Here is a 24,740-nt window from a genome sequence, read left to right as displayed (position 1 = left end):
CCCCCCCTCCCCCCTCAATCTCAGCTCCATTTGATCTGGGAAGTGTAAGTTGCTGATTGCAAGACAATGACAACGCAGAATCTAAATTGTGGGGAAGGTTGGGACCTGCAGTTTATCCCCCCCTATCAATGACATAAATAAAAATAAATTAGATTGAACCCATGCCAAAATTGATAAGGGAAAACGGATTCCAATTGAAGGGAGTGGGTGGTGATCGAGAGACAGAGCACATAGTCCGTGGACTTGGGGCACTATGTTTGTCTCTATTACTCTTTGCTTGTTTTTTTTTAAGATACTGAACTTCTTTTGGTTGTTTATTAGGCTGTTTACAGAGTACTATGTTTGTAAGTTGATAAATCACAGGAACAGAATTAGGCCATTCGACCCATCGAGTCTACTCCACACGGTTGATTTATCTTTCCCTCACAAACCTGTAGTGCTGCAAGTACAGACAGCACCTATAGTCAGGATCGAACCCAGGTCTCTGGTGCTGTGAGGCTGCCCAATCTCCTGCCTCTGGTTTCACAACCTCCAACTTTTTAAACCCGTCTCACACCTTCTGTTCATCTCTCACCTTTGTTCCAACTATCTGCCTTTCAACCCCCCCCCCCCCCCCCCCCCCCCCAGAGTTAGTCCGAAGAAGGGTCTCCCCCTGAAACATCACCTATCCACGTTCTCCAGAGATGCTGGCCGACCTGCTGAGAATAGATACTCCTGTACTTTGTGTCCTGGGTGCATTTTACCTGATTGAGATCAAGTGCAGTCAAGAACTCCTGGCATTGTCCAGCGATCCGCTGACTTTCCATGGACGTTAGACAATTTTCACAGGCTAGGCAGTCACTGAGGAATATTTTTGCGTTGGCCAACTTATGAAATTCACTTTCCTTTTAAAATAAAATAGAAAGAACCTTTCAGCGACGCTGCACCGTTCACTGGCCGTTGTGTTATTTCTCATCTCTCTCAGGTGTCTTACCTCGTCCCTGTCGCTGGCTCCAGGGCTTCTCGTATCTATGATCAGACTTGCGTTCTCATCGTTCTTCCGTTTTTTGCTACATTCCTGCATTAAAATGATAGCGGCTATCAGCAAACGCGTGGAACGGCGAGCACTGCTGCAAGGTAGGGAAAACACACGGAGAAACTAACCAAAGACAAAGGGGGTTGTCCTCACCTTCTTAGTGCATTTGTCACACTTCATGTCGAGTAAATGGCGTTTGTCTTTCCACAAGAATGCGCCGCTCCCGCAGATGTCCGTGCACGAACAACTGTGTCAACCTGGCGACACAAAGAGGCTGCTGTGAACTTTGGTAGCCGCGTTCAGTCGGGGTAACGCCGGGTTTCTCCCTCTCTCTCACGCACACAGCTCGCCCCCCCTCTCAGTCTCCTCCCCCCCCCCCCCCCCCTCCCCATCTCAGTCTCTCTCCCCCCCCCCCCCCCCAGTCCCCCCCTCACCCTGTCTCCCACTCCCCATCCCTCAGTCTCGCCCCCTCTCAGTCTCTCCCCCCCCCTCCCACAGTCCCCCCCCTCCCCCCCCTCCCACAGTCCCCCCCCTCCCTCACCCTGTCCCCATCACAGTCTCTCCCCCCCCCCCCCCCCCCCCCCCATCTCCTCCCCCCCTCCCTCTCACTCTCACGCAGTCCCCCCCAGTCTCTCCCAGTCTTGTTCAGTCTTGTCTCTTCCCTCTCACTCACACACAACCCGACCCTCACATATCTCTCCCACATTTACCCCACCTGCCAACCGCAGCCGCTCCGCCGATTTCCTCAACCACCAAAGACAATCAAGGTCAATTTCCCAACTAAAACTGAAACAAAACACTCACAGTCCAAACAAGTCGCGCTCGGGATTACAATCGCTCAACGGGGTCGTGCAGAGTCGCGGGCACTAAGCTTGTGCGGGCTATTACCAGTGGATTGACTGAATTAAAGAGCCAACCCCCACATTGGTAGTTTGTAGCGGCATTCTGGCGTTGTGAGTTGTGACACCGACACAGCTCCGCCCGTCTCCTACTCCTCCTCCTCCTCTCCGCGACATTGTGAGCCTGACACGCCGCACGTATTCACCAGCAGTGCAGATGTGGAGTACATCTGTCCCACAGCCCCCTGCCGACAGACTGACCCCCACCCTCGTGCGTCCTCAACAATAAAACACTCCCGCTTGTGTTGGGGGGGTCTCGACCCGAAACACCACCTACTCCTTTTTTATTCCGAGAACGCTGCCTGACCCGCTGAGTCACTCCAGCATGTTGTGTCTATATTCGGTGTAAAGAGGCATCTGCACTTCCTTCCTACACCCCCCAGCTTGGGATGTACAACTGTATTTCACGTTCAGCCCGTGGCAAATCCAGGCTGTTATATCAGGACAAACTCCTGCCTAAAATAACCCATCAATCCGCCGTCAGCTTCCTCCTTGAAGGCTACTCACCGTAACTTGATCCAACTGGGGCAGCGCGTCGAACCTCTTCTGAACACCCCCTTCCGTTGTTCATTTTCGCTCTGGTCATGAAGGGTTGCGAGGGAGGAAGTCGAAACAAAAAAGTTAATGTCTCCTTTTCATTGGGTTACAGGCTTCCGGAGGCAGTTCCTAGTCCCAGCCAATGCATGGCCAAGAGGGAAGTGGAAGATATCATTCAGAAACTTCCCGGCCACATTCATCGGAGGGAAGAGGCACAAATCCGGCGGTATGTCTTCATTTCTCTTCACATCAAAACATTTACAAAGACTTGTAGTTGAAGATAGACACAAATAATGCTGGAGTAACTCAGCGGGCCAGGCAGCATCTCTGGAGAGAAGGAATGGGTGACGTTTTCGGGTCAAGACCCTTCAGACTGAGAGTTAGGGGAGAGGAAGTCTTGAGATAAGGAAGGGGAAGGTGTTAAGGATAATTTCCAAAGACTAACATTCCATTTTATAGTTATAATAACGTTAGTGGAAGGGGAAAAAAAAAAGGAAAAAAAAGTAGTTTAACCTTATTGTTTACATGTGTTTTTTAAATCCGAAATAGTTGTTGAAACTAATCGCATGCCATTCAATGGATCTGCTAAGATTGCAGCTGAGAAGACGCAATTTATACACTTTGTCTTTAAATATAATTTAAATCTATGCCGGTCTTTTTTTTTTCAACGTTCGCATACTTATCACTGTGAGATGACTAAGTTTGTATTCTCGCAAAAGTCTCAAGTTGTGATTTCAGATTTATTATTTCTCAACTTCCTTTTTGAAATCACGAGCCACACAATATTCAGTCTCAATGAACCCGGAAAGGGCGTCTATCGGTGCAAATTAAGGCTATGATGCTAAGTTTTTAAGACTGAAAATGCCAAAGTTCGGCAGATTAGATACAGAAGCAGAAAATGATGGTTTAGATGTATTATTGTCACATGTAACGAGGTATAGTGAAAAGCTTTGTTTTGCATGCCATCCAAACAGATATCCCATACAATCAATTCATGCTCAACTACCATAGGCAGAGCAAAAGGGAAGATACAGAGTGTAGAATATGGTTGAGTTTAGTTTAGTTTATTGTCTTGTGAACAGTGAAAAGCTTTTGTTGCGTGGTATCCAGTCAGCGGAAAGACAATACATGATTATAACCGAACCATCTACGGTATATGGATACATGATAAAGTGAATAGCATTTAGTGCAAGATAAAGTCCAGCAAAGTCTGATTAAAGATAGTCCGTGTGTCTCCAATGAGGTAGATAATAGGTCAGGGTTACTTGCCAGTTCTCAGCATTGCCACACATCAGCAGTTCTGTCAACTGGAAAAACAAGGTGGGTCAGGCAGCATGTGTGGAAAGAGATGTGGCTAGAGTCAACAAACACCTGTTGTCAGAACCTGTTTCTGACAGATGGAGAGGGTGTTTCCTACAGTCTTCCTATAGTGGGAGACTGGGAATCTCGGACCATGGGACACGACCTAATGGCGGGGAAAAGGAAGTACCCTTAGAATGTAGATGATAAGGAATTAATTGCCATAGATAGTTGTGATGGCCAAATCATTGGGTATTTTTAAAAGTAGACATTAATAGATTCTTGGTTAGCAAGGGAGTCAAAGGTTACAGAGAGAAGGCAGGAGACGATGGTGGAGTAACATCGATGGGCAGAATGGCTTAATTCTGCTCCTTTGTCTTATGGTCCACATAGAACGTATACGATTACAGTTCTCCTACAACATTTGGCCACAGTGAACCCATTGTTCTCAGAGAACTGACCTCAGAAGGCGTGTTAGTGTTGTGGATGGGCAACAAGCACTTAGATTTTACTGATTTAATTGTTTCCTGATAGATGCTGCCTTCCTTTCCTCCCTCCATCCATAGTGCTTTGACCACAATGTACCATCATCTTCTGATTACTGGAAGTAATGAGGGTCTCTTTGGAGTCACAATAGGACAAGGCATTAAAAATTAACGTCAGATGCGCTCCAAACAAGAATGATAGGAATTGAGAATGAAGTTTAAAGTGCGATATAGCATAAGATATTATATTATTTGCTTTAATTCAGATTCAGATTCAACTTTAATTGTCATTGTCAGTGTACAATACAGAGACAACAAAATGCAGTTAGCATCTCCCTGGAAGAGCGACATAGAATATGATTTCAATAAATAAATCTATTTACATGTATACAGACATAGTGTGTTTTCCTGTGGGAGGAGTGTCCGGGGGGGGGGGGGTGATTGGCAGTCACCGAGGTACAGTGTTGAGTAATGTGACAGCCGCAGGGAAGCTGTTCCTGGACCTGCTGGTCCGGCAACGGCGAGACCTGTAGCACCTCCCGGATGGTAGGAGGGTAAACAGCCCATGGTTGGGGCGAGAGCAGTCCTTGGCGATGCTGAGCGCCCTCCGCAGACAACGCTTGCTTTGGACAGACTCAATGGAGGGGAGCGAGGAACCGGTGATGCGTTGGGAAGTTTTCACCACCCTCTGCAATGCCTTCCGGTCGGAGACAGAGTAGTTGCCATATCATACTGTGATACAGTTGGTAAGGATGCTCTCGATGGTGCAGCGGTAGAAGTTCACCAGGATCTGAGGAGACAGATGGACCTTCTTCAGTCTCCTCAGGAAGAAGAGATGCTGGTGAGCCTTCTTGACCAGAGTTGAGGTATTGTGGGTCCAAGAGAGGTCATCGGAGATGTTGACCCCCAGGAACCTGAAGCTGGAAACACGTTCCACCTCCGTCCCGTTGATGTGGGTGGGGGTGTGCGTGCCGCCCCTAGACTTCCTGAAGTCTACAATGCGCTCCTTGGTCTTCTTGGAGTTAAGGGCCAGGTTGTTGTCAGCGCACCATGCTGCTAGGCTGCTAACTTCAAATACAATCTGATCTGGCAAATTCAAAGGTTCGGATTTGCAGAAAAAAAATGAGATATAAAATAGTGAAAGAATGTGTGGTGTAAGGAGTTGCTACTTAGATTAGATACATTAAAGGTTTGGCTAATGGTCCATGGGGATGTTTACAGATAGAGAGGAATCCAGGATACTCTCCTTATAAGAGTATTACAAGAAATACCCCAGCTTTGTCTCTGAATAGCACATAATGTTCAAAATTAACTTTTACACAGGCATTTTATACAGTAGTAGTTCAGTTTAGTGAAGAGATACAGCCCCTTCGGCTCACTGAGTCCGCATTGACCAGCGATCCCCGCACAGTAACACTATCCTACACACATTAGGGACAATATACCAAACCAATTGACCTACAAACCTGTACATCTTTGGAGTGTGGGAGGAAACCAAAGATCTCAGAGAAAACCCACGCGATCACGGGAGAATGTACAAACTCCGTACACAGCACCCGCAGTCGGGGTCGAACCCATGTCTCTGGTGCTGCAAGCACTGTAAAGCAATAACTGTACTGCTGTGCCACCGTGCCGTCCTTAAATGGAGGAATGAGGAGGCTGACTAGAATATCATTGAAAAGATAGTTGTTTTAGAGACGCTTAATATAGATAGCAAGGAAAAGCAGCTAGGACAATAACTATCTGAAAACAACGAGGAATATTGGGTAAGCGTAAATACATGGGAGTAGAGTCCTCGAGACACAGGCATTGGGTAGCACAGTGGCACAGCAGTGGAGTTGGTGCCTTATAGCGCCAGAGACTCGGGTTCGATCCTGACTGCAGAAGCTGTCTGCGTGGAGTTTGTACATTCTCCCTGTGACCGTGTGGGTTTTCTCCAGGTGCTCCAGTTTCCTGCCACATCTTAAAGACATGCAGATTAAAAATCAGGAGCTGGATGTGGATTTAACCACAGAGAGGCAATGTTGGAGACACTTGATATATACGTACATGGAGAGAGATGGTGAAATAGCAGATGAATGACATTGTGAGAAGGTGAACAGAACAATGTCGTAGACAATCACTGACCAGCACACTGAGAATTATTGGAGTCGTACAGTCATACGGCAAGGAAACAGGCCCTTAACTCATGCATGCCAACCAAGATTCCCAATCTGCACTAGTCTCACTTACCTGTATTTGGCTCAACTCCCTCTAAACCTTTCATATCCAAGTAGCTGGTCCAGATGTCTTTTTAATGCCATTACAGTACTTGCCTCAACTCCCTCCTCTGGCAGCTCGTTCCATATACTGAGTGAAAATGTCTCTCGGTTTCCAATAAATCTTGCCCCTCTCACCTTAAACCTATGTCCTCTGATTTTGGATTCCCCTACTCTCGGCAAAAAGACTGTGTGCATTCACCCTATCTATGTTATACATCACCCTAGGGGAGGTATCTTTCTGTAGATTTGCCAATGAGCATCCCGGTTCAATTACCGATTCTGTAAAGAGGTGTAGAATAGTCTTTCAACTAGAAAGTAAGATAACTTGATAATTTAACCATGTGAATCTTGGTAATGTAATTGTTGAATTTGTGTATCAGTGTTGCATTATGCAGATGGCAAAATTATGGTGGTAAAAAAACTTCAATTGTGTTTATATGTGTAGCATCTCAGATTATCAATGTAATGCTGCCCACCTTATTTATCTGCCAGAATAGCATGTTTAGTTTTTATTGTTGTCAGTTTTTTGAAGAAGAGGTGGATTAATTTCTCAGTGTATATCAATCACATCTATAAAAGAGATACATTAGGATGTGCAAATTATGAGGTTAAAAGCTTTGAATGGTGCTGGTTGCAAAACTTTTTTGTGAATTTGAGAGATGCATGAATTAAAATATTATGTTTGATTATATATTATATTGTCTTTACATCCCCCGTAAAGTGATAACATTTTCCAGACTGAAGAAGGGTCTTGACCCCAAACATCACCTTTTCTCCAGAGATGCTGTCTGACCCGCTGAGTTACTCCAGCTTTTTGTATTCATCTTTGGTTTCAACCAGCATCTACAGTTCCTTCCTACACATAACATTTTAGAAAACGACATTAACTGGACTTATCAAGTTAATCATCCCCTCTCTCTCAGTCCCTCCCCGCACCCAAGTTGTACTAGCTTCAAAGTCGTCTTGTTGAGTCTCATTGTCTGTAACTCATTTTCACCTAGCCTACAACAATGGCCTGTCTTTCATTCTTTGTTTTATATCTCTATATTATCGTCTATGTCTCACATTTCCCTTTCCTCCAACTCAGTCTGAAGAAGGGACTCGACCCGAAACGTTACCATTCCTTATCTTCAGAGATGCTGTATGACCCGCTGAGTTACTCCAGCATTTTGTGTCTATCTTCTTATTAAATGGATGTCTTACTTTGCTGCAGAAAGATCTCTAATACATGAGCTGTTATGTTAACCGTGACTTACTGGAAGCACATACAGCTTCTCGAAATATTGGATTATCTAATGCTGGTGACAAAAGGGGACATTTGTTATCAGAGGGATATCTAATATCTTTACAAATGCTTTCTGCTGCCTCTTCTTTCCAATTGTGCATCAACAGTGTCATTTGGTCTTTCTATTACAGGTCCATTAAGAGCGTCACTTAATAACTTATATTCAATAGACTGAGTGCTGCTCTTCAGTAAGATGGCATACATGATCGTAGAGGAGAAAAACAATTCAATCCTTCGCCTTTCGAGGTCTCCCGGTACTAGATCCTGGTCTGTATTAGTTGGTAAGTGCATGGTAATTCAATCACCTTTATTAAGATGGTTGTGTTCTAATTTCTAAATCATTAAAATATAAAGTATAAAGTATCCTTTATTGTCATTCAGACATTTCAGTCTGAATGAAATTGTGAACCTTGCAGTCTTATTATAGAATAAAATAACAAAACACACACTTAACACAGTTCAACATCCACCACAGTGAGTCTACCAGACACCTCCTCACTGTGATGGAAGGCAAAAGTCTTAAAGTCCTTGTTTCTTCACTCATCGTCTCCCTCTGCGTTGAGGCGATCCAGCTTTCGATCTAGGGACCCCACGGGTGATGGCAAGTCCAGCGACCTACATCCGAGCTCCGCAAATGGGCCGGTTTAAACTCCGCGGCCCGGGGCGGTCGAAGCTGTGGTTGCAGGAGCTCCAGAAAACCGGTCACCAACCTGGGACCAGCGTCGTTGTCGTCCACTGGGCCCGCGGCCGAGCCTCCGAGGCTCCGAAGTCGGGTCGCCACTGCAACGCCACCACAGCCCCCAAGTCGGCCAGTTGGTAAGTCCTGGCTCTGATTTATCACGGAGCCTCGAGGTCGGTCCCAGTTGGATGCTGCCAGCTCCGCAATACGTCTCAGCACAGACGGAGACGGGGGATATGACAAGAAAAGGTCGCATCCCCCCGAAGTGACTTCTCCCCCCGCCCGTGAACTCTATGTGCTCCAGTTTCCTCCCATCTCCCAAAGACGTGCTGGTTTGTCGTCACTTATCTACTGGGTCCCCTGTTCCAGGTGTGGGCTCCTGGCGAGACCAAGCGTCGACTGGGCAATTGTTTCGCTGAACACCTCCGCTTAGTCCGCCTTAGGCAACGTGATCACCCTGTTGCCAAACACTTTAATTCCCCTTCCCATGCTGACATTTCTGTCTTAGGCCTTAGGACCAACGATCCCCACACATTAACACTATCAAACACACTAGTGACAAATTACAATTATACCAAGCCAATTTACCTATATACTTGTACATCTTTGGAGTGTGGGAGGAAACGAAAGATCTGGGAGTAAACCCACGCGGTCATGGAGAGAACGTACAGACAGCACCCGTAGTCGGGATCAAACCCGGGCCCTTTAATATAGATTATTCAACATTGACATTAATACCTGTTTAGTTTAAAGATGCATCGTGGAAACAGGCCCTTCTGCCCACAGAGTCCATGCCAACCATCGTACACCTTTTATGTTATCCCATTCCCTGCAGAAGCCAAATAATGTACAAGCCTGCATATGTTTGGGATGTGGGAGGAAACTGGAGCACCTGGAGGTCACAGGAGGATCGTACAACCTCCACACAGTCAGCACACGAGGTCTCCAGCACTGTGGGACAGCAGCATTCTACACAAACAAACGTTTGTGCCAGTTTATATCAGTCACACAGAGACATTACAAGTTTTTTTAATGATGAAGAGAATAGTTATAAAATTAAAATGAAGATAGAAAAGCTGGAGTAACTCAGCGGGACAGGCAGCATCTCTGGAGAGAAGGAATGGATGATGTTTCGGGTCAAGACCCTTCTTCAGACTGGTTAGGGATAAGGGAAGACAGAGGAAAATTAACATTTTTTTCTATTCTGCAGGAATTGGTTCAATTGGTTTAGCTGCTGCCTACTACAGTACAGGTGAGAAAGATCAGAATCTAATCATATAATATATTAATATAACATACATTTTACATAATTCAATACGATTGTTCTGTTTAACTGATTTGAAAACAAGTAGTTATTTGAAATCATTTCTAATCAAAGCAAACCTGAAATAAATTAAATAATTTTATGGAAATAATAGATTGATGACATAAATAAGTGAATGGTTTACATAATATGTTCTTTTTTTCAGCAGAATTCGGAAAGCTTTTATTAGATGGGTTATTAAATTGTAGATTCAGCATATGTCAAGTAAAATAAACAGTGAAAAATATTAAAACTGAAAGATTTTCTGCTTTTGGTGGATGTAAATCTATTAATTCAAATAAATCAAAATTGGGCAAGTCAATTTACATACGTGAAAAAACAAAGTGCTGGAGTAACTTATCGGGTCAGGCAGCATCTCCGTAGATCATGGACTGGTGACGTTTTGGACCAGGACCCTTCTTTAGAATGATTGTGGTGGGGGGGGGCAGGGGTGAGAAAGCTGGAAAGAAAGGTGGGGGCAGGTCAGTGCCTCTCCACCCCCCTCCTCCCACCTCCATAATCAGTCAGAAGAAGGGTCCCGACCCAAAGTGTCACCTGTCATGTTCTCCAGTAACGCTACCTGCCCCGCTGAGTTACTCCAGCAGTTTGTGCTTTTTTGTAAACTAGCATCTGCAGTTCCTTGTGCCTCCGTTTACATATTTGCTCCGACTGGTCTAATTTTCCAGTGTGTCATGTGACCAAGTGGTCCAGAGACATTAAATGTCGAGCAGGAATATCTCCACCAACCTCTGTTTAATTCGTTGTGATGGCAACATTAAGTGGTAAAGTGCAGAGTATGTTGTCAAAATGTTATCTTTTGTTTTGATAAATCGACCTCGTCTGGGAAAGTGCAGTTTTGAACTTTGTTCTTCCTCTGTTGTCTGATCATTTGTCGGAGTAATTATTAACAATGAATCGATGGTTAAAATTAGTTACCATGTGTGGCTGCATTGTTGATTATATGTGTGAGTTCTAAACAAGCATGCTGGATAGAGAATGCAGCTGGAAAATATTATTGAATAAAAGTCATGTAAGTTTTAAACATAAATTGGAAGCAAGTGGGTATTTTTTCCATTTTCAACATCAAATCATAATTTAGTGGAATGAATTGCTGACATTGTGTAGAATTAATAGGTTGCAGGGTGGCACAGCGATAGAGATGCTGCCTTACAGAACCAGAGACTCGGGTTGGATCCTGACAACGGGTAAAGCGTTTGTACATTCTCCCCGTGACCGCGTGGGTTTTCTCCGGGTGCTCTGGTTTGTTCCCACTCTCTGGATTCTTCCAGGTTTGTAGGTCAATTGGCTTTGGCAAAAATTGTAAATTGTCCCTAGTGTGTAGGACAGTGCTAGTGTACGGGATGATCGCTGGTCGGTGCGGACTCGGTGGGCTGAAGGCCTGTTTCCGTGCTGTATCTCTAAACTAAACTAAACTGATTTTTAAAGAATAGTGTGTATATGGCATTTTGCTCCACTGTACTTGTTAAGGTCCAGTTTCTGGTAGCATTGAGTGTCATATAGAAACAGTAGAAGAAGGTCCCACATAGGAGATTAGTGGGCAAAATTAGAGCACATGGTATTGGAGGTAGGGTACTGACATGGATAGAAAATTGGTTGGCAGAGAGGAAACAAAGAGTAGGAATTAACGGGTCCCTTTCAGAATGGCAGGCAGTGACCAGTGGGGTACCGCAAGTCTTGGTGCTGGGATTTACAATGTACAAGGCTTGCTATTTACAATGTACATTAATGATTTAAATGAAGGGATTAAAAGTAACATTAGCAAATTTGCAGATGACACAAAGCTGAGTGGCAGTGTGAACTGTGAGGAGGATGCTATGAGAATGCAGGGTGACGGACAGGTTGGGTGAGTGGGCAGATGCATGGCAGATGAAGTTTAATGTGGATAAGTAAGTAAGTTTATTGGCCAAGTATTCACATACAAGGAATTTGCCTTGGTGCTCCGCCCACAAGTAACAACATGACATACGGTGACAGTTACAAATGACTCAGAAAACACTAAACATTAATGTTAAAACACCATTTATCAAGCGTGTGAACCAACAAAAAACAAGCATGTGAACCAACAAAATGTGAGGTTATCCACTTTGGTGGCAAAAACAGGAAGGCAGATTATTGTCTGAATGGTGTCAAGTGTGGTCGCAGGGAGAACATACAAACTCCATACCCGTAGTCAGGATCGAACCCAGGTCTCTGGTGCTGTTAGGCAACAAATATACCACTGCGCCACTGTGCTGCCTCTTTGTTTGCAATGTTTCAATATGTTCCACAAACTCCTATCCTAAGAACATGCAATGCCGTGGGGTCACTCGATAACAAATGGTATAAGTTTGAGGAAAAAGTACGTAATAGAAGTGGTCTGTGTACGGGCAACACTGATGTCTGTGATCTATGCTCTGCATTTCTGTGATCTTCGTTCGGTTTTCAATTGGCATTTGCCCTCTGCGTGAAAGCAGGGGTTAAATTTGGATTGGAAGTCATTTGGACTAGTGTTGGACTTGACAATTATATTGGCACCAATAGTGTAGACAGTGAGAACCTCTCTCCCAAGATAGAAATGTCAAAGACTAGAGCTAACAGCTCTACCGTGAGAGGAGCAAAGTTTAACAGAGATGTGCGGGGCAAGATTTTTATGCAGAGGGCACTAGAACGTGCTGTGTGAGATGATGGAGGCAGATAATAGCAGCATTTTAGAGGTTTTTAGTTTAGCACTTGGATATGCAGAGAATGGAGGGGTGTTGATCATGTGTAAGTAGGTCAGGTTAGCTTATCTTGGCATCATGTTCAGCACTGACATTAAGAGACGAAGGGCCTGATCCTCTGGTCCTGTTCTGTGTTCTATCTACAGAATGGTGCAAATTAAACCTGCACAGTATTATGGGCTAAAATATTCAAAACATATTTTAAAGGGAACAGGGCAGTCTTTAGACCAGAACATTTGTGTTAGAAAATTAGGGCGCAGCAATAGAGTTGCTACCTCACAGCTCCAGAGACCCGGGTTCAAACCTGTCCACAGATGCTGTCTGTACAGAGTCTATACGTTCCCCCTGTGACCTGCTTGAGTTTTCCCCGGGTGCTCCGTTTCCCTCCCACATACTGGTTTGTAGGCTATTTGGTTTGGTAAAATTATAAATTGTCCCTTGTGTGTGTAGGATAATGTTAGTGTGCTGGGTTCGCTGGACGAGGGGCCTGTTTCCAAGCTGGATCCCGAAACTAAACTAAAATAAACTAAAATGTCTTGGCATTTGTGTTTCGCTGGACTGGAAGAAAGTTCAAAATTACATCAGGCAAATGTTCTGACTGCATATTTCTGTTGCTGAATATAAACTAAGATCACTTATGATACACTGAACAAGATCACAGGAAAGTATCTATTTATTGTTTTCAGACAGTTGGGCATGGAAATTATTCTACATGGCTGGGTGCTTTTTTGTGGCTATCCAAAACTTGGAAGACTGGGAGGTAGGAAAGCACTTGTCTATTTAGAGCTTGCCTCACTATGTCTCTTGTCAAGTGAATCTATTGTTATAAATCAATTTTATGCAACTTATGAAATTATACAATTAAAGCGATCGAGTATTTGGTCTTTATTTAGAAAATGTAGAAAAAAATCTTGTGACTACAGAGTTTAAAATGGTGGTAAACTCAAGTTAATTATTCAGTAAATTTCAAGATGCCTCTCGCACTTGACTCTACCCTCTTGGTGGTGGATCTCATTAGCAATTGCTCTCTCAAAAGCCACAACATAGAACATAGAACAGCACAGCACAGGAACAGGCCCTTCAGCCCACAATGTCCATGCCGAACATGATGCCAAGTTAAACTAATCTTGCCTGCATGCACTCCCTGACTATACATGTGCCTATACAAAGCCTTTTAAATACCACTATCATATCTGCTTCTACCACCACCCCTGGCAACGATTTCCAGGCACACACTACTTTCTGTGTAAATAAAAAACCTGTCCCTCACATCTCCTTAACACTTTATATTGGTGGGTTCAATTCAAAGGTATTTTATTGTCACATGTACCAATTAAGGTACAGTGATATGCAAATTACCATACAGCCATACGGAAAAAAAAGCACCAAGACACACAAATACATAAAAATCAACATAAACATCCACCACAGCGGATTCCCCACATTCCCCACTGTGATGGAAGGCAAAACAATCCAATCTTCTTCCTCTTTATTGAAACTGAATTTAGTGATTGCAAAATGTAAATAGATATTTGACCAACAGCCCTCTGTCTGGTTGAAGCAGCCAAGCTTCGTCTTGTGGCTTCTTTCCTTTCAATTTCTATGAATCTACTTCCCTGTGCAATGACTTGACAACTCATCTCAAGTCCATCTTGGAAACCTCTTCTTTCAATCTGAAGAAGTGTTCGGACCCGAAACGTCACCTATTCCTTATCAGATGCTGCCAGACCCGCTGAGTAACTCCAGCATTTTGTATCTATCAAGTTTAAATCAGTTTATTTTTTAAGGTCAATATTTAGCAATTGCATTAATTTAGTTTAGTTTAGAGAACAGCTTGCAAACGGAACCTTCTGCCCACCAAGTCCACGCAGGCCAGCGATCCCTGTACACTCGTACTATCCTACACACTAGGGTCAATTTACAATCTTTACTGAAGCCAATTAACCTACAAACCTGTAGCTCTTTGGAATGTGGGAGTAAACCGGACCATCCGGGGAAAACCCATGTGGTCATGGGGAGAACGTGCAAACTCCGTATCGACAGCACCCTTAGTCAGGATCAATCACAGGTCGTAGGCCCCGTAAGGCAGCAACCTTATTGCTGTGCCATGTTAATGTTGAAATGTTATCTGCATATTGGCAAACCAATGGTACATAAACCAGTCTGAGTTATACAGAGCACCAACTTTTGTATTCGCCAAATGAAATCTTTGCAGGTTGTTGAACTCTATAATTAACTAGACCAAGTGCAGACCCGTTGGGTCTGTTCCCCCAACGTACGGTTGTGTGTGGGGGGGGGGGGGGGGAGGCGTCACGCAGCATCACACACACTAACTACCCCCCCCCCCCACCCCCCGCACTCGCGCTAATTATCCCCTTGATATTATATTAATATTATTAATTTGCTCCTTTTACCCCATAACCACCCTATCTACTGACGCATAGCCCCCAACTTGCAGTCACATCTAGAGAGGGGCGGGCGGGGGTAGAGAGTGAGGGCAGAGAGAGAAGGGGCAGAGACAGAGAGAGGGGCAAGAGGGATAGGGGGGTGGAGAGGAGGATAAGAGGGAGGGTGGGTGAGGGGGAAAGGTGGGGGAGGAGAGAGTGAGGGGGGTGGTTTAGGGGGGGGGGGGAGGGGTGGAGGGGGGGGGGGGGGAGGGGGGAGGAAGAGAGGGGGGAGAGAGGGGAGGGCTGAGATGGAGGAAGGGGGGAGAGAGGGGAGATTTTAGGAAAGAGGAGGGGGAGACAGGAGGGAGTAGGGGAGTAATAGTGGAGGGGGGGAGGGGGGGAGGAATGGGGGGGGAGGGGGAGGAGAGGGTGGGAGGAGAGGGGGGAGTAAAAAGAGGGGGGAGGGGGGGGGAGGGGGGAGGGGGGGAGGGGGGGTGGGGGGGGGGGGGGGGGGGGGGGGGGGGGGGGGGGGGGGGGGGGGGGGGGGGGGGGGGGGGGGGGGGGGGGGGGGGGGGGGGGGGAGGGGGAGGGAGACTGGGGGGGAGGGTGGGGAAGGGGAAGAGAGGGCAGAGAGGGGGGGATAGAGGAGATAGGGGGGAGAGGGGGAGAGAGGGGAGGAGAGGAGAGGAAGGGGGGAGAAGGAGGGGGGGGGGAGAGGGGGGGGGAGTAGAGGAGAGGGGGGAGGAGGGGGGGAGGGGGAGGGGGGAGGAGAGGGAATATTGTATAAATGGGGGAGGTGGGAGGGAGGGGGGGAGTAGGGAGAGGGGAGGGGGGGAGAGACCATAGGGGGGGGAGAGAGAAAGGGGAGTTTTAGAACCACAAGGACAAAAGGTGGGGAACTAAAAAGACAAGCATAGTGGGAGAGACAGGGGAATAGAAAAAGTTTCAGGTACCAAAAGAGACATTTTTGCAGACAACAGTTATTTTCTTTGTAGTGTAGTGTACCAGACGGATTAGGCTGACAATTCTAGCAAGGTTTAGAACCAATAAGAGACACTTACCGTGCCGGAGTAAACAGTGATGGAAGTGTGAAAAGGATAGAGGAAAAAAATTATTCACAGCCTAGACCCTCAGAGAATTTTGTAAAACCTTTAACATCTCCAGTCATTTTTAGAACTGATTTGAGGAACACCAATTCTTGGTTTTACAGCTGCGGCCCCCTTGCCCTCAGGGGGGGCAGCTTAAGATCAGGAATTTTAGGGGGATTAGTCATAGTTTTGAGAATGGGGACATTAATATTTATAAAGGATTAACCATCTCTCGTTCATTAGTATTTTTTTTAATCAGTGTATTAATTATTAAATTAAGTATTATTTAATATATTTTAATAGATTTAGTTTATTTTGTAAAATTCTCATCTCTCTGTCAAGGACAGTGAGTTTTTATATTTTTTTAGAGAGATAGAGGGGAGGTTACACATAGGGGGGCTCTGATATAGAACAGTATGAGGCCAGATTACAAATGGACGGGGGTGGTAAGTAGGTGGCGGCCTTCTGAGCTGTAGAGGTGGGAAAGAGAATAAGGGAGAGGATGGTAAAAGGTGGGAGGAAATCACAGAACGGAGGAGAGGAGAATGAAAAAGAAGGATGTTTCCGGACCGTAAAATGCCATTCGGAAATCAAACTGGAAGCCAAAAACAAGGACAGAATTAGTAATCATAGATAGACTGGTAAGAATATAGGACACGTTGTTTTATGCAGGGGACAAATTTGGAACAGATGTTGAAATGCCATATGAGCAAGGTGGCCAAAAATGACGGCCTGTAGGTGGCGGAGTTCTCTCGGAAATCACAGCACAGATGGCCAAAACTGGTCAAGGACAGACTTTTAGTAATATAGATAGATAAGAATGTGACACGTTGTTTTATGCAGACACTTGGAACAGCAGATGTTGAAATCTTGCATAGGACACAAAGTCCTGGAGTAACTCAACGGGACAGGCATCATCTCTGGAGAACAGGGGGAGTACAGTAACTGTACAGTATAGTTACTGCTTTTTTGCGCCAGAGACCTGGGTTTGATCCTGAGTATGGGTGCTGTCTGTATGGAGTTTGTACGTTCTCCCTGCGACCATGTGGGTTCTCGCCAAATGCTCCAGTCTCCTCCCACATTTCAAAAATGTATATGTTTATAGGTAGATTGGATTTGGTAAAATTGTAAAGGATGGTATAAATGTACAGGGTGATTGATGTCGGCAAGGAGTTGGTGGGCCGAATGGCCTGTTTTTGTCCTGTACCTGTAAAGTAACATGGATATGCGACAATTCGGGTTGGGACCCTTCTTCAGAGTTACCATTTATGTTTTTCTATTAATTTAATATAATTATCTTTTCCACTTTGCAGGAAGTTGTGTTTGACAAGATTAAAGGGACTGCAATTCTTAAAAATTTCAACCTTTATACAAGGATATTGACCATGTGGACTAACTGTCATGAGCAAGGTGAGTAGCAAATTGGTAGCTGCTATTTCAAGTAACTTTTTGGCCTCAGTGAAAAATGTTTTGAACATAATGACAGAAATGTTAAATGTTCCAGGATTAATCCGAATAACTGTTCCACTTAATTGTTTTTTAGTTCATGCCAGACATTTATGTATTAATATTTTCAAATTATTGAAGATAGAATAAAGATTTAAACAGAGATTGGATTTTTTGGTAAATACTAACATCTGATTGTGAACTTCCACAACATTGAATGTAGCTTCTTAGACTCATACTGCACGGAAACAGACCCATCAACCCATCTCATCCATACCAACCAAGATGCCCCATCCTATTTGCCTGCACTTGGCCCATATCCCTAGTCACATAGTGTGGAAACAGGCCCTTCAGCCCAACATGCCCACTCCGACCAACATGCCCCAGATACACTGTTCCCTCCTGCTTGCATTTGGCCCATATCCTTTTAAACCTATCCTATCCATGCACTGTTCAAATGTTTTTTTTTAATATTGTGATAGTACTTGCCTCAACTACCTCCTCTGGCACCTTGTTCCATATAGTTTCAGTTTCCTGTTTTAGTTTTACTTTGAGATACAATGTGGAAACGGGCCCTTCAGCCCATCGAGTCCACAGCGTCCAACGATCACCCATACACTGGTTCTATCTCACACACAAGGGACAATTTACAGAAGCCAATTAAACTACAACCCTGCATGTCTTTGGAATGTGGGAGGAAACCAGAGCACCTAGAGAAAACCCACATGGTCACAGGGAGAGCATACACACTCCATATAGACAGCACTGATAGTCAGGATCAAACCTGTGTTTCTGGCGCCGTAAGGCAGTGACTTTCCCTCTGTGCCATAGTGCCTTTGTGTAAAAAGTCCAGTCCCCCCCATTAAATCTTTCCCCATTCACCTTAAACATGTCTTCTGATGCCCCTACTTTTGTAAAACGGTGTATTTACCCTATCTATTCCTCTCATGATCTTATACACCTCTAGAAGATCACCCCTCATTTTCCTGCGCTCCAAGAAATAGAGTCCCAGCCTGCTCAACCTCTCCCCATAGCTCAGGCCCTCGAGTCCTGGCAACATCTTCGATTTAGGTTAAAATTAGTTACCATGTGTGGCTGCATTGTTGATTATAGGTGTGAGATCTGAACAAACATGCTGGATAGCGAATGCAGCTCTGCAAAATATTGTTGAATAAAAGCCATCATTTTTAGGCATAAATTGGAAGCAGATGAGTATTATTTTCATTTTTACCGTCAAATCATAATTTAGTGGAATGAATTGCTGACAGAGTAGAATTAATGGGTGGCACAGTGGCACAGCGGTAGAGTTGCTGCCTAACAGCACCAGAGACCCGGGTTTAATCCTGACTACGGGTATGGAGTTTGTATGTTCTCCCCGCGACCACATGGGTTTTCGACAGGTGCTCCAGTTTTCTCCACACTCCAAAGATGATCAACAGGGTGACCAAAATCCTTCTAAATCCTTCCCATGCATGTACCAGTCCAAGTGTCCTTTTAATGTTGTAGTATCTACCTCAAATTCCTCCTCTGGCAGCTCGTTCCATATACTCACCACCATCTGTGTGGAAAAAGTTTCCCCTCGGGCCCCTCTTTAATTCTTTCCCCTCTCACCTTAAACCTATGTTTCATTCTTGATTCAATTATCTTGGGTAAAACGTCTCTGAGTATTCACCCTATCAATTCCCCTCATGATCTGGTACACCTCTGAGGCAGACTTCACGTTAATGCAACACCTTGAGCCACTTGCACCACCATAGTCAAGTAATATTGATTGGATTCATGTTGTGGTGTGAGTTCTTTGCTCGTCCTGTTTCAGTGACTCACGGAGTTTGTTTATAGTCGTGGCACAGCTTCAGCACATTCGTGACGTGTCTGTGGAGGAGGAGAGGATCCGCTATTTGGGCAAAGGTTATGTGGTGGTACTGAAGTTTGCAACGGGATTTTCACACCCACTTACCCAAAGCGCAGTGCTAGGTAATCAAAGGTAATATTTTTTTTAATCTTTCTTTGGACTTTCTAGATTGTGAAATATATTAATCCAAGTTATGCTAAAGTGTGTTGGAGTGAAAAAGTGTGGTTTATTTATGAATGTAGAAAAAAGGAATCACAAATGCTGGTGTATAAAAAAAAAGAGACAAAGTGCTGGAGTAACCCAGCAGGTCAGGCAGCATCTCTCAACAACATGGATAGGTGATGTTTCAGGTCAAGACTCTACTTCAGTCTGAAGAAGGGTCCTGACCCGAAACTTTATCGATCCAAAGATAGACACAAAAAGCTGGAGTAACTCGGCGGGACAAGCAGCATCTCTGGAGAGAGGAATGGGTGATGTTTTCTATGTTATATGTTATCCATGTTCTCTAAAGATGCTGCCTGAACTGATTTGTTTGAAGAAGGATCCTAACCGGAAACGTCACCAATCCTGGTTCTCCAGAGATAATGCCTGACCTGTTGAGTTACTCCTGCACTTTGTGTCTTTTTTTTAGTTTATTTCAGTATTATCTCTCTGATCCATGTTAAAATAATCAACTTTAGAAGTTTGTGCTATTTAAATTATGTTTTCACATTTCTTTTACCACCTTAAGAATTCCTTATTTCTCCAAAAGAATTCTTATGGTTGGCAACCAAGCAATAAATTAAACAATATTAAAAAAAAATATTTCCAGCATTACATGCAGGAACAAGCTCTTTGGCCCACTACTGTATGTCTGTACTGACCATGATAACAATCTAAATTGACCCTACTTGCCTGCTAATGGTCCATATCCCTCTTCCTTGTGCCTTGTCCATGTAAATACAGTATTGTATCTGGACTAGTCTTTTTCCTTATCCACAAACTCTTAAAGCTTAAACACAATATTCAGCAGAGCAGTGATAACGATTCAAGCACACAGTTCAAAGAGAAGTTGAAATAAAAATATTTTCTAATCCATTCAAGAATATTTAGCTGAGCTCTTTGAATCAACATAAATTGTTTTTCTTAAGGTTTACAGAGTTTGCTAACCAATAACTATGACTTATAAGTTCAAAAGTCATCAGAACAGAAATGGGTCATTCGGTCCATCAAGTCTACTCTGCCATTCAATCATAGCTGATTTTTCCCTCTCGACCCCATTCTCCTGCTTTCTCCCTGTATCTCCTGACACCTGAACTAATCAAGAACCTGTCAACAATCTCTGCTTCAAGAAGACTTGGCCTCCACAGCAATCTGTGGCAATGAATTCCACCAATTCACCACTCTCTGGCTAAAAAATTCCTCCTCATCTCCTTTCTAAAGTTATGTTTTGGCGAGTCGAGTCGATTGAGTATGGTAAGATTCTTTATTTTTGAACAACAATAAAGCGATTTACTCAAACGCGTTTAGAACAGCCAAAAATAGGAAGCTCCTTCTAACAGGGTGGAGCTTGAATGAATGCTATACAAATGCCCACAAAAACACCAGCCAAGAGCGAGGGTTTGTGATTCCCCAGGCCACCACTAGGTGCCGCTACAGCAGGAGGCTGGACAATGCGACTGGACCGAGTGGACAATACAAGTGGGACAGAGCCAGGTAACGGTGCAGGGGAAACAGGCACAACAGGTGACACCGCAACGGCCAGCAGACGGCCCCTACGCCGGGGTTGAGCCACCACCACCGGGCTATCGACCTGGCTTTGATCTTGACCTCAGTTGCTGTCTGTGTGGAGTTTGGATGTTCTCCGTGACCATGTGGGTTTCCTCCAAGTGGCTGGTTTTCTCCCGCATTCTAAGTGCGTGTGGGTTTGTAGATTAATTGTAAAATTGCCCGTGGTGTTGGGAGTAGACGAGAAGGTGAGATATAGAACTAGTGCAAAAGGGTTAGCATGGACTCAGTGGGCTGAAGGGACTGTTTCAATGCTGTATCTTTCATTGCAATTTAAAATAGTTTCGCTGTCATTAAATATATTTAGATGTTGGGATTTATTTTGTGATCAACACTTTTATTTAATCCCTTACCAGATACCTCCACTTTTCCCTGACACGATTAACTCTTCTGAAGAGTTTCCTTAAGGTCATCAATTCCCTGAAAGCTAGTATTTGACCAACATGTTCATTGCCTTGGGGCAGGGCATGATGTGCGGGTGGCACAGTGGCACAGCAGTAGAGACCCGGGTTCGATCTTGAATACGGCTGCTGTCTGTATGTAGTTTGTACGTTTTCCCTATGACCGCATGGGTTTTCTCCCCAGTGCTCCGGGTCCCTCCCACATTCTGAAGACGTACAGGTGCAGGTTTGCAGGTTAATTGTTTTCTGTAAATTGTCCAGTGTGTTGGATAGAACTAGTGTCTGGCTGATCGTTGTTCAGCACGGACTTGGTGGCTCGAAGGGCCTGTTTCCACACTGTATCTCTAAAACCTCCAATCCAGACAACATCCTAGTGATCAGCCTCAAGAAGGATCCCGACCCGAAACTTCGCCTATCAACGTTACTCCAGCACTTTATGTCTTCTTTTGTAAACTTGCATCTGCAGTTCCTTGTTTCAACACCCTCGTGAACCACTTCTGCAGCCTCTCCAACGCCTACACATTCTTTCTATAGTATGACGACCAGATCTGCTTCAAATGTGGCTACAAAGTTTTAGTAAACAATATTTAAAAGACATTTGGACAGGTACATGGATAGGAAAGATTTTGAGGGAAATGGACCAAATGTGGGCAGGTGGGACTAGTGTAGATGGGGCAAGTTGGTGTGGGCAGGTGGGACTAGTGTAGATGGGGCAAGTTGGTCGGCATGCACGAGTTGGGCTGAAGGGCCGCCTTCTGCACTGTATCTTTAAAGGCAAGGGTTAATCACAATGTTATGGCTTTCGGGAAGTTGTAGAAAATTAGTTAGTTGGCTTGAGTTGCTGTCCTAAATGTACTGTTCAACATAATCTTTGTGGTTCTAATTTGTCATCTTCCTCCTCTTTTCAGTGATGTCAGTGCCATAGCAGAACTTATCGTGAACTTTCTAAACCTTAACAAACCTGCGCTTGATGAGAAACCAGAATTATCTCCAGACAGCAGTGATGAGACCGGCAGTGACAATGAGAAGAACTGAAGATTAATGGCAGAAAGCAGTTCAGACATTAAGAACATAACCAATTGAAAACCAAAGGCTTTTAACATCTGACAGAGTTGTGGAACATTTAAAGAAGTAATCTATTAACATACCAGTTGTGAGAATACATAGCAATCAATATGGCAGTCTAACTATTCATGAGCTGCTATGGGACAAACATTTTCCCTGGTGAAATAAACTCTAATCTTCACATTCCTTTGATGCTAATATGTACTTAGTTGAGCAGTTTTGTTGCTTTAATTAAGTGTACTATAAAAGTGCAAACTGTAAGATATAATAGATTTTTGGGGAAAACTGGAATGGAGAAACTAGTTTGGTATTTGATTTTGACCTTTATTTTTTCAAAATAACAGTGGTGCAGCCAGGTAGTGCTCCTGCTTCAGATGACCAGTGACCCAAGTTCAATCCTGTCCTTCACTGTTGTCTATGTGGAGATTGCATGTTCTCCCTGTGACAAATTTGGCTTCCCATGGCAGCTCCAGTTTCCTCCCTCGGTCCCAAAAGAACTGTTAATTGGTACATTAATTAGTTGCTGTAAATCACCCTCAGGTGGGTGGGAGGAGGATCAGGGTGGAGTTGATCTGCGGAAGAATGGGATTGCTGTGACAGCCATCCTAGTCTGAATGGGCCAAATGGCGATATAATATGGAAATATTTAGCATACACAGTACCAGATATCCGGGTTTGATCCTGACTACAGATGTTATTGGTGTGGAGTTTTGTACGTTCTCCCTGTGACCTTGTGTGTTTTCTCTGGGTGCTCTAGTTTCCTCCCACATTCCAGACGTGCAAGTTTGTAGGTTAGTTGGCATCTGTAAATTGCCTTGATGTGTAGGATGTGAAACTGGGATAACAAATATACAGGTGATTGATGGACTTGGTGGGCCTGCTTCCACACTGTATTTCTAAACTAAACTAAACATTTCATTTCAAGCTTCTTTCCAGGGTTTCCTGCTCAAAATAATTCATATAATTGTGTTGCATTCTTTGGCTATTTAAACGGTGGCATAGTGGTACAGTTGCTGCCGTCAGAGAACCGGGTTCGATCCTGACTATGGGTGCTGTCTGTACGGAGTTTGTACGTTCTCTCCATGACTGCGTTGGTTTCCCCCAGGATCCCTTGTTTCCTCCCATACTCCAAAGACACAAGGGCTCATAGGTTAATTGGCTTTGGTGGAGATAGTAAATTGTCCCTAATGTGTAGGATAGTACTAGTGTACGGGGATCACTGATCGGCGTAGGCATGGTTGGCCAAAGGGACTATTTCCATGCTGTATCTATAAACTAAACTAAACTTAAACAAAGCCAAAAACACGGATGAGAAATTAGCATAGTTTAAATGCTGAGTATTTGATATTTTGATACTATTGTGAATTGCTTAATAGGTTTTATGCGGGAGTTGCCTCGTTTTGGAAACCCTTATATATATTATGGAGCTCCAATCAGCTCCAATCAGAACTACCATTTAGTACAAAAAACTTTGGTCAAGCATTATCTGTGGAGTTAACATTACAGCTTAATAACTATTTTATATTTCTAGCATCTGCAGCAATTTCCTGTATAATTTTGAATTGTTTGCATTTTCAATCCTTTAAATAAAACACATTGTGAAAGGATAAAAGTTTACAAATATTTTTTAATATTAAACATTTACAATATTGAAGACATGCTCCAGGTAAGGGGTGTGTAAGCTATGATAGTACAACTCTCATATCTTTAAAGAATACAATCTCTTGAAGAATGGAGCTTTTGTTTAAGAGATGCACATCAGGAGTGTGATCCGAACATTGCATTCTGCTTTATGGATATTGCTTGCATGTTCACTCAACAACATTAAGCTCCTGCTACCACAACCTGTTGTCCCACTTCACCCAAGTCGAGTGGACCATGATATACTGCTTCCCTAAGCAAAACAAAAAGTGCTGGAGGAACTCAGCGGGTCAGGCTCCAACCATGGAGGGAATGGACAGACAACATTTTGGGCCGGGTTCCTTCTTCAGTCTCTAAACGTCAACCGGTAAATTTCCACCCGAGATGCTGTCTGGCCCGGTGAGTTCCTCCAACATTTTGTGTTTTTGCTCAAGATTCCAGCATCTGCAATTCCTTGTGTCTCTTATTTCCCTTATCTTTCTTCCTCCCACCCTCTCTATTCACCCCTCCTTTTCTCACACTTCACTGAACCTATTAAATACTACATTCGATCTTGACAGTTTGCAATGTAATTGATGACTAAGTGAAACCAAAGCTTAATTAAATAACA

The 24,740-nt window shown here is 44.1% G+C and overlaps 2 protein-coding genes across 4 annotated transcripts in view; one reads left to right on the top strand and one right to left on the bottom strand.

Moving 5' to 3' along the window:
* narf (nuclear prelamin A recognition factor) overlaps positions 1-2,541 on the bottom strand; it is a 31,808-nt gene extending 29,267 nt beyond the window's left edge. The window contains exons 1-4 of one of the 3 annotated variants that reach the window (XM_055653614.1): positions 2,422-2,541; positions 1,169-1,272; positions 974-1,057; positions 744-884 (exon numbers count right to left, since the gene is read on the bottom strand). In XM_055653614.1, the coding sequence (XP_055509589.1) occupies positions 744-884; positions 974-1,057; positions 1,169-1,195 (252 nt within the window). In that variant the 5' untranslated portion in view covers positions 1,196-1,272; positions 2,422-2,541. Of the gene's footprint in view, positions 1-743; positions 885-973; positions 1,058-1,168; positions 1,273-1,819; positions 2,133-2,191; positions 2,382-2,421 lie in introns of those variants that run through there. The other 2 variants (XM_055653616.1, XM_055653615.1) reach the window with 2 other exon arrangements.
* Positions 2,542-2,548: 7 nt separating this feature from the next.
* LOC129708083 (cytochrome b-245 chaperone 1) lies at positions 2,549-24,101 on the top strand. Its single transcript, XM_055653623.1, has 7 exons — positions 2,549-2,677; positions 7,913-8,062; positions 9,671-9,712; positions 13,170-13,243; positions 17,272-17,368; positions 19,244-19,388; positions 22,333-24,101. The coding sequence occupies exons 2-7, from the start codon at positions 7,975-7,977 to the stop codon at positions 22,457-22,459; spliced, it is 573 nt and encodes a 190-aa protein (XP_055509598.1). The 5' UTR covers positions 2,549-2,677; positions 7,913-7,974; the 3' UTR covers positions 22,460-24,101.
* The last annotated feature ends 639 nt before the right edge of the window (positions 24,102-24,740 follow it).

This window comes from Leucoraja erinacea, chromosome 23, assembly GCF_028641065.1.
Source record: "Leucoraja erinacea ecotype New England chromosome 23, Leri_hhj_1, whole genome shotgun sequence".
Lineage (NCBI taxonomy): Eukaryota > Metazoa > Chordata > Chondrichthyes > Rajiformes > Rajidae > Leucoraja > Leucoraja erinaceus.
The sequence above is the reverse complement of the archived record's forward strand: the minus strand, read 5'-3'. Positions and strand labels throughout refer to the sequence as shown.

Coding starts and splice junctions, on each gene's coding strand:
- LOC129708083 (XM_055653623.1), top strand. CDS start 7,975: ATGGCATACATGATCGTAGAGGAGAAAAACAATTCAATCCTTCGCCTT. Junction 9,713..13,169: donor TGCTGCCTACTACAGTACAG/GTGAGAAAGATC, acceptor TATTGTTTTCAG/ACAGTTGGGCATGGAAATTA. Junction 19,389..22,332: donor GCAGTGCTAGGTAATCAAAG/GTAATATTTTTT, acceptor TCCTCTTTTCAG/TGATGTCAGTGCCATAGCAG.